General features: G+C 37.3%; 1 protein-coding gene across 2 annotated transcripts in view; it reads left to right on the top strand.

Annotated features, from left to right (window-relative positions):
* The first annotated feature begins 2885 nt into the window (after nucleotides 1–2885).
* esamb (endothelial cell adhesion molecule b) overlaps nucleotides 2886–10189 on the top strand; it is a 32201-nt gene continuing 24897 nt past the window's right edge. For both annotated transcript variants that reach the window (XM_057351210.1, XM_057351209.1), the window contains exon 1: nucleotides 2886–3242. In XM_057351210.1, the coding sequence (XP_057207193.1) occupies nucleotides 3179–3242 (64 nt within the window). In that variant the 5' untranslated portion in view covers nucleotides 2886–3178. The remainder of the gene's footprint in view (nucleotides 3243–10189) is intronic.

Genomic DNA, 10189 nt, shown 5'->3' with positions numbered 1-10189 from the left:
TTATATTTTGAGTTGCTTATGATATTAGTTCAGTTGCTAAATCTTTATACAGAAATAGATCTGCTAAACATATTTCGAGTCTTTTAACCCCTTTACAACTAGGGATGCACCAATACCTACCAAGCTCATGTACTCGTAATGACACACCGATACCAAAGACCGATACCTCACGTAACATACATAGAGCCCTATGATTTCCGCAATGCGGAAAACGCGGACGGAATCCAGGAATCCAGGCATTTCCTAACAAGAAATTAGCGCTGAACAGCTAACGTAACAGTTAACGAAATATTCAGATACTGTTTAAATATGTATTCTGCTTGTTTTGCGTTACCGTGTGTGAAAGAGTGGTGCGGTTGCGTGTACTAAACGCATTGTGCTTGTGGAGATTTCAGCGCCAGCGTTTCACTGCACGAGGACACGAACACATAAACACTATTTGCGGCGATCCGTCAAAATAAAAGTCCCGTTAACTTAAACAAACGCTCTATGCGGCGTCCCGTCAAAATAAATGTCCGTTTCACTTGAACAAGTTATAATACACTCACATTTTACCACACCACCCCCCTTAGATTTTTTATAATTTGACCACAGAGTATATTGTTTACTTTAGTAAACTGAAGTAAATGTGCTAGTAAAATTGTGCTACTTATCTTAAAAAATAGAACTTGATTAAAAAATAGTACTTAAATTTAAGTAGACCTAAAAACAAAAGAAAAAAAGAAAATGTACCAGTAAGATACTGGTTTATTAACATTATTGTACATTATACAGACATCGGTTATAGGTATCGATATCGGCAAGTACCAGAAAAAATATCTGTACTCGTACTCGGTCTTTAAAAAATGGTATTGGTGCATCCCTATTTACAACTTATTGTCTTGACAAACACCCATCAAAAGCAATGGCCTTTCCTGTATACAGTGAGTATATAGTATAAAGTGTGCAAGAGATGACTGTGTGGATGTTATTTTAATCTCTGAGTCCTTTGCTATTCAGTGCTCACATACTCCATATATCTTAGTGTACATGAGCTCCGCTGGGTCAAGACCTCTAGATTTAAAATGTTTTGGTTTTATAGTTGTGTAATACCACCAGCAGCTATAGTTTTATATCAGCAGATTGTTCTACAGAGTTGGTTAAAGGTCAGTAATTCTGTGTTTTTTTGTCTTATAGTGTAAAGGGATTTAAAACTATTTATTGTTTGTTCAGATTGAAATAGATAATCTTATCCCAACTCAAGCATGTAAGAAATATCTCCATATGAACAGCACTGATAGCAAACAGACTCATTTTCCAATCATTCTAATGACTGAGTTCTTTATTCCAGCAACTGGAATGGGGTGAAATTAGTATATGCCGCCACTAGGTGGCAGGAAAAACATAGTTTAATCTGTGAGTGCTGTGTTAAATCTACAAATCTAACTTTATTATCATCTCATTTATTTTTTGAACCAAGATATTCCCTTTTCAAATAGAAAAACACCTGTGATAACTCTTTGAAAGCATTTCTGTAGAAGACACAAAGGGTATGTTGGAATTCATAATGGCATCTTTATTTCAAGATCATGATGTAGGCTTTAAAGAACACCTTAAATAACACAAATGCAGTGCATTATATAATTAGGACTCTATGTAGTCATTTTTGCTTGGGCATAAGAAAGCACTTCCAGTCTTCAGCGTGCAAGTAACCTGTAATGTACAAGTGGCTTTGACCAAATTACTTTTCTAGTGGTCATCAAGCAATGCTAAATAGTAGTGTTGATAAATGCTCAAGATGCATGTAGCTAATGGTTGGCTTCATGGTGAGAAATCTTGGCTTAATCTATAGTAGTCTAAATAGATGGATATGGATAAATTAATTTTATATCAATTTATTCTCTAGGCGAAACCAAAAGAACCTGACTGCTGCAGCAGCTTATAGCATTGACCGCACTAAAGAGCATTTTTGGCATAGGGATGTGCAGGTTGTGCCATCTCCCTCTTTTGTTTCCACTCAGTATGCTAAAACTAAAACATATTTTCAAAAGTGTTTTTTACTCTGCTATACCATAAAATGTATATTTACATTGCTACATTGTCAAGAAAATGCAGCTCATTTGTACAATATTTGTAGAGCTCTATTTTTATAAGACTATTTTTTCCTTTGTGCCAGGCACGTACCTGTAGTTCAAGTTAGACAATAAACTGAGAAAAGACTATCAAAGACTCGAGCTCGATGCAGAGTTGCATAAACATAGCCGCTAAGTTAAGACTGTGTCTTAACAACCAGTCTCACTGACTAGCAATTAGTCAGGACTAATCAGTCTTTTCAGATTTCAATTAGCCCAATCTACCTTTTTATGTAACTGACTTAAAGAAGTTATGTCCGTTCTTTAAGAAAAAAAATGAGATGACTAACTTGTAAGACTAGTCTAAGCAGTTTATGCAACCGTCCCCAGTACCCAATAATTGAGCGGCCCTAATGCATGAACTTCTGATGTGTTTCTATGGCAACCGGCCAGTCGGATCGACTGAGAATGAGAATTAGCTTTGCTCAGGGTCCGTGTATGCTTTATCCTGTACTTATTAGCCGCCTAATATCACAGACCGACATGTCACATCACAATATATGCTGCAACAGACTTGAGACACGCAAAGTTTAAACTAGACAATTAGGTGGATAAACAAAACCAAAGTACAAAATGGTACAATACAAAAACCAATAAAATATGTCATTAAATAATAATAATCTGTAACAATTTAAAAAGTTTTGCATGCGCTGAATTGAAGAAATTGTGGTGCGCTCGTCAGTCACACCTGTAGGCAGAAGGGGGCGGGGCTTGGCGCAGATATACGCGGGAAGGCAGTCAGTCTCTCTCAGGTGACTGACGGGCTGCATATCGACCTAGAACAGCAATAAACTTCAATGATAAATTAATGTTCTTAATCTCCATGAAATTAGAAAGAGGGAAGACAACTTAAAGAACAACCGAAGCTTTCTAAAGCTCTCTTTTCAAATGCCATCCACTCCGAAGATGAGAGAAGAGGCAGACAATGGATTGTCGCGGTTGAGTAAAATCTATGGTTTTACAAGAGAAAACATTCATTTTTAGTGGGCAGAGAAGCCAGAAGGAAAGCGGTGGACTGTGACCGTGACTAGATGAGTGTCGCTCGGGCGCGCACTTCATGAGGGGAGATGGAGATGCTGTTCTGGAGACCTCTAACATTTCTGTTTCTCACCTTATTGTGGGTGTTATCAGGTAAGATTATTGAAAAAAAGAAACAATAGTTAACTGTTCATAAAGTAAAAAAAAAAATTCTCGTACGCCTCCATTTAATGCTGCGTTGGCAAACTAATTAAGTGAAAGTTAAGAGGGACTGTGTTACCTATCACAAATCGTTTAAAACTGTACATCTCACACGATATAACTTAGTAGGGCTGTGCAAAAATATAGATACATGTACTGTAACTATCGCAATATTTGTTTTTTCGATAGTGATACTTCTACTATCGATAATGTTTTAAAATCATGTCATATACATACGGCCAAAAGTAAGTGGAAGCGAGCATGGCGAAAAATATAAGATCGCTTCGAGCTCTCAGAGCTGATGTGTGGGTGTGCTTTGGTTTTCAAAACAAGTCATGGAGTAATGCGTTATATAAAATAATGCTGTTTGTAGGCTTCGCAAGTCATGACACAAGTCACTTGGCTGCAGTGCATTAGACAAAAAGTTCATTAAGAAAAGTAACAATGACATTTATTGTGCTTTCACGGATGTGACACCAGCGCATTTACAGCACGGATGAATCAGGGGTTTTACACTGCCCATGTTCAGTGTTTTAACTGTAATGCACCACAACAGCCAGTGACTTGCGTGACCCACCTTATTCCCCTGTGCTACCCACTTGAGGGGGCAATCCACAGTTTGAGAACCCAAACCTCTGATCTAAAGGTCCATGCATCGCACATCATGGCCACTCTGCAGAGGTAAGAGATGTTTTTACACTTATCCTTACAGAAAACCCCCGATGGTGCACAGCATGTTGTATTTCTAGCTCTACTTTTTACATTTTCTATTTAAAGTATTGCAATATATCGCAAATGTGTATCGTATCGAAATACATAGCAATATATTGTATCGTGACCCATCTATCGTGATATGTATCGTATCGGGAAGCACTTGCCAATACACAGCCCTACGATATAGCCTACTGTTAAATGCATACATGTTAAATGTTATAGTTAGGTGTGTTAACATGTCTGAGTTAGTGGAGATGTGATGTAATATTTGTGTATGCAGAATTCTACTTAGTTAAGTAATGTGTATGAATGACAAAACATAATCACTAACAAACTAAACAAATGTGTCATCTATACGAACTTATATATTTTGAATGAATATTGAAAACCTGCTTTCATTATTCATTTTTCTTTTTATAACCCCAAATGTTTCAGACGTATAGATATGTATCTTTCTATAGCAGTACCGTAATAATGTGGTAAAGTGTTGATTTTTACCTCAGAGCTACATCTCGTCAACACAAAAGATCTGTTTTAGGCAGCACCTGAAAGCAGTGTACAGTTTCAGGCATTGTGATATGCCCATTGTCCAGACTAATCTTCATCAATCCTTAAATCAGAGGAGCTTGTAATCCAATGAATTACCTTGACTTTTTCACAAGCAAGGACAAGCGACAAATTCACTCTCAGTCCATGTTGACAAGATTAAACTGTGTCATTGTGCCGCAGTGCTTCATTTGCAGCTTTAAAACTTTGGAGTATGATGCTTTTTTCCCCTGCACATGGACGTAAATAGGGGTTGTAAAAATGTTTTTTTTAAGCACTCTCTCCTTTTATTCATTTTGACAGCATCTAAATCGAACAAAGGAGCTGGTAATGTCCCTCAATAAATATAATGAGGCAAACTTGCTAGATAATTATAAATTGATTAAGATACGACAAATTACAGTAAGGTTAAAACAATAGCATCGAAAGTCGCAATTTGTACTTTATGTTCCGAGATTAAGGTTCAACATAATACATTGACTTTTTGTATTACGTTGTTTTCCTGAAATGTTGTCAGCCATATCCAAGTGGTATTTGTTGCTTTGTCAGGGTTTTGTTCTGTTTTAGACAGAGTAAGTTGCTGATGTGGTGCGGTTTTCTGTACCTTTGGGAAAGCATGTTTGAACAGTTGACATTATGGAAACAACTCCATTTAGTGTTGGATCGTGTTGCCGCAGCTTACAAATGCTTTGTTGTTGTTGAGTGACCCAGAGAACGGCACTATTACTGTTTATGCTGCCTCTCAAAATTCATCAAATACATCACTCATTTACTGTACGTGACTCAAACCTGATAGACCTGAAGGTTTGAAAGGCGAGTGAAGACCCTCTTAGTCGATATAGGCAGTGCGCCTTTTTTATCATTAACACGAAAACACTGTCTTTCAAAACCAAAATTATCCAAGATTAAAATAACAAACGTTTATGCATTTAACACTTTCATGCATGAATTATGATAACCTCACTCAGGATTAGTTGCCTTTTTTCCCACTTTGTCCAACATTTTTATTTTTAACTTGATTGGTGATAGGATGATGGACTGGTGTACGCTTTAGTGGCTGATGTTCAACTATGCCATCAAAACCCATGAAATCGCAAAAAATACTTTTTGGATAGTTGTCAACTGTAATGACCTTTCTGCGTGAAAATGTTGAGCATATCATCCAAACCAAGAACTACACATTATACAAACTTTCAGAAACAAAGCTACTAGAGAGAAATCAGATATTTTTGAGCATTCAAAATGCTCAGTTGTGGGCTCGTCAGATTCTGAATTACATTTACTTACGGCTGATCCTATGTTTGACTAAATAGCTTAGATCCTTAAAACGATATTTCAATCAAAAATTAAAACTGTGTCATCGTTCTCTACCCCAAACCTGTATGATGAAATTTCTGTTTATTATACAATGGAGGTGAATGGGAACTAAAGCTGTCGATCTCCCTTTGAGTTCCACAGAAGACAGAAAGTCATGCAGGTTGGTGGTAAATGATGCAACACGAGGGTTAGCAAATGACGACAATTTTGATGTTTGGGTGCTTTGATAGAATGTTGAGGGCCAGCCAAAACGGTATCAGAGAAGATGAGTGTTAAAAATTTGTGGTAAAAAATGTGGTTTCTCAGGGCACAAAACCACCTGTAGTAAACTGTGATTTTCAAACAAACAGCTTCATCCTCAGTGAAAAGCCGGAGGAGAATCAATGCTTGTAATTGAGTGCGGATCACTGGGCCTTCACAACAGAGATCATTAGAAACGGTAATGCTCACCTACCAGAGGCAATTATGTTTGCCCCCTGCACAGCAAAGAACATTCAATACTGGCAAAAAATCGATGTTTTAAATCTTTAACCCTGCCACAGGTCTATTGTTGTGATCAATCTTTTGATTTGTATTGATACAGATCATTACAAGTCATTGTGCAGTAGCTATGTGCCTGGCGTTTTGGATTTTTTGTCCAAACTGTACTGTAGATTTAGAAGTATTCATGGCTCATACTGACAACCATTAGAGTTGAGCTCACATTCATTTGTCAAGATGATGTCATGACATATCTGAGACAAGAGACAGATTCAGCTCTCATTAATTCTTTAGAAGAGCCGCAGCTTCTCCCATAAGCCCTGCCACATCACAGCTGCAGCCCTTTTGCCCTCCCCGTCTCTGCCACCTGCAGAAAGTAATGCTGTGAAGAGAATGCCCCATCCTAACAGTTTTCGCAACATAATTCTCATATTACGAAGCGACTCTAATTGCGATCTTTGTGAACTCGTATGCAATACCGAAAGCTGATGCCAACATGTTGGCACTTTTCTTCAGGTTATATAAAATGTAAACCACACACGTTGCCCAGTTATAATCCCTAGATAGAGTCCGCTGCGTGTTCAGAGATGCCGATGTGATGCCTTCCTGAGCGTAGGCGAGGACAGCGCTGTTTTACGGCAGGTGTAAGTCGGAAAAGTGGATGCAGTAATGAGGATCTCAGCCATCTAAATGAGGCCATGGCTGCTCTGGACACACTACTGTGCACCTGTGTGGGCTTCAGAGACATCTGGGAAATTGCAAACTAGCTGACCACACACTCTTTGTATGCTTTACAATATGCTAGGTACTTCTATACGGGCTCATCTGAGCTCTACATTACATGTGGTGTTACATGCGACTGTCTTTTATTATTTATGCTTTTTGGAACAAAAAGATATGAATATATCAATATAACAAAAATGATATGAATATATCAATATGAAACTAATTAAAAAATAAGTACAGAGGAGAACAAAAATACATGTTTTAAAAAATAAATAAATAATGATTAAATTCACTGAGGTTTCAAAAATTTCAATATATGCATAAAATAAATAACTGAAAAAAATCACTTAAAGGAAAAGAATCATACCACTGTTTTTAATGTAAATAGCATACTAAAATTAGGTTGTTCGTAAACAAATATATGTCTTGTAAGGACTATAATCGTGTTAAAGGGCCGTTCGCACTATGTTGACAATAACAGAATAGAATAACTTTATTGTCATTGTTGCGAACAATGAAAAACTGCTCTTCAAACAATTAGCAATTCGCAAAGAAAAACAGAGGCTTTTGGTTACATTTAATATATAAAAACTGCTTTCATTTTAAAACACTGACGGCAGAAAAATGTATTTATTTCATTTACCAAGCCTACTTTACACTAGTTAAAGATTTTTAGAAGATAACTTTTCTAATATAATGTTTATTTATTAAAAAAATTATAGATGTATTTCCAGTGCACTCCAGAAAAGTGTTCTTAATGTGTTCTTAAAAGTCTAATAGGTCTCAAGACAGAAAGCATTAAGTGAATGATCACAACAGAAAGACAGGATTTTAACTGTGAGCAGCGTGCACCTGAAGTGGTTTAACCAAAGGAAATGATTCACAATTTATCAGCTTTAATATATCGGTATCACTTTCAAGGTGGAATAGGACATAGCCAAACAACATACAGGTCTGTTCAGTGCCTAAGACCATTTGGGAGTATGTTAGTTTAATCGTACATCAGCTCAAAAAATCGCTCTGTGAAAGTAATCCCATTGTTATTGTTTTTTTATCTTTTGTGGTGGAATCAGCTATTCTCTTACGTCAATTTTTTTACGCTTTTATCTTTATAATTAGTTATCATTAGCACACTGTTTTTGCTTAAACGTTTTAAGGCGAGTTTTGTTTTAAGGGAAGTAATCCTTGTTACCCTTCATATCCAAGTGGGGATGACAGGATGCAAATTTTTTAGGTGGTGTGACCTGGATTTAGAAGGGCCAGACCTGGTCGAGTGAGGCTAATAAGGGCCTAGAGGATCCAATCCGGCCAGCCACCTCAGAATACACAGGGAGCAGCTGTTGCACCTAGCAGATTAACGCCACTGAATGTTTTAAACTTGCTTCTGCCTTTCCCTCTCACTCATTCTCTGAACTGCCAGACTGTACAGAAGTCCGTTCCCTTAGCTTTTATTAACAGAGGAGCACAACATTTCTGCCCCATCTCTCCTGAGCTCTTATTAAACCCCCCCACCCTCTTGCTACATCTGTGCAGCTGTTCCACATCCATCCAACCTTCATCACATTCGTTCTACGTCACAGACATCTTGCGAGTGGGCCCCGTGTGTTTAACTCTTATTTATAAGGGCTTTTTATTACGCCGCCCCTCAGGTAGTAGGAGCAATTACTCTGATGTGCCCAAGGATGAGAAATGGCTATGTGGGATAATATCAGAGGTGGAGGAGGTTCAGCCGCGCGGTGTGCACATCACCTGCAAATGTAATTAGGGAGAATAATCAACCGTGATGGGGCCGAGATGACAGTCGGTCTGTGAGGGGCATAAATGACTAGTTCATTTAGAATTCCCAAAAAAGCAGTTGAGTTAAAGATGCAAAAGCAGTAAATATTAAATGCCTAATGATGTGAGATCATATTAGTTATGATGGCTTGTTTATGTAAGCCTGTTCTTGCTTGTTTTGTAGCTGTGTTTGGTTTCCCCCTTCTTGATTGTCTCATTAGCTTTTGTGTTCTTTGTATTATGCTAACAGGATGATCTTGCTTGATATTTATACTTATAAACTGCACTTGGATCCCAACCTGTGAAGTTTCAAGACCTTATTTGTGACAGCAGAGAGGGGTTCTTTTGAAGATTAGACCTTGGTATTACATTGAAAGTTGTTCGGATGAGTGTTTTGGTCGGTTCTTTAAAACAGAAGTGCATGACTTAGAGTAAAAATAAAGCACTGTATACTGTATATACAGACATACATTTCTTCCATAATGCATCTGTGATTTCAAAGCAAATGAGTCTAGCCAGAAATTTGTTGTCATCTTCAAAGTTCTGTTACCCTCTCATTTCTGTGTCAGTTCTCAATTTTCCCCAGTTTGGTTGCTAAATTGATGTATTCCCAGTTCCATGCACAGAGTGGCATCTGTGAAACCTGCTTGGACCTGATAAGCCCAGATCCAGTCTGTGGAGGTTTGGAGTGCTCTACATTTTAGTGTGGAAATTGTGCTGCTGTGATCGGGTCCAGTGCTGTTTATTAACCATTAATCATCTGGCCTTAATATCTTCATTGTTAAAGTTTGTAATATTTACTAATAAAGAGCGGTAAAAGCAATCTTCAGTTTCCATAGTTACAATATATTTCATAACACCAGCCGCAGGGCAATTTGAGCTGGAAAAAGGGTCGTGTGTTATGATAAATTGGAACTTTCTGTTGTAGTTAAGAGGGAGCAGAATATGAGTAGAGCAGCATTCACAAAAAACAGCTTTAACATAAACTTGTTGGGCGAGCCTTGATTTCATTTTTCCTGAAATGATTGAATCGTGTCGTGTCTATCTTGTCTTTATTAGTAAATATTACACAATTTCCACACTTTAAAAATGTGACCCCCCTGGTGCCAAATAAAGTATGCCTAATGTTTGGAGAGCAAAGAGCATTTAAGTATCTATTGTATCTATTAGCCTATGCATTCCTATCAGAGAAGCTTAACAGTAAAAAGTGTTATATATATATATATATATAGACTATAATAAATGAAAAATAATAAATATATATAATATAATAGGAAAGACGGAGTTAACTGCTCACCAGAGAATTTTTATTGTAAGATTCGCTTACTATTTAACTATAT

Source organism: Triplophysa rosa, linkage group LG14 (genome assembly GCF_024868665.1).
Source record: "Triplophysa rosa linkage group LG14, Trosa_1v2, whole genome shotgun sequence".
Classification (NCBI taxonomy): domain Eukaryota; kingdom Metazoa; phylum Chordata; class Actinopteri; order Cypriniformes; family Nemacheilidae; genus Triplophysa; species Triplophysa rosa.
This window is presented reverse-complemented; position numbering and strand designations above follow the sequence as displayed.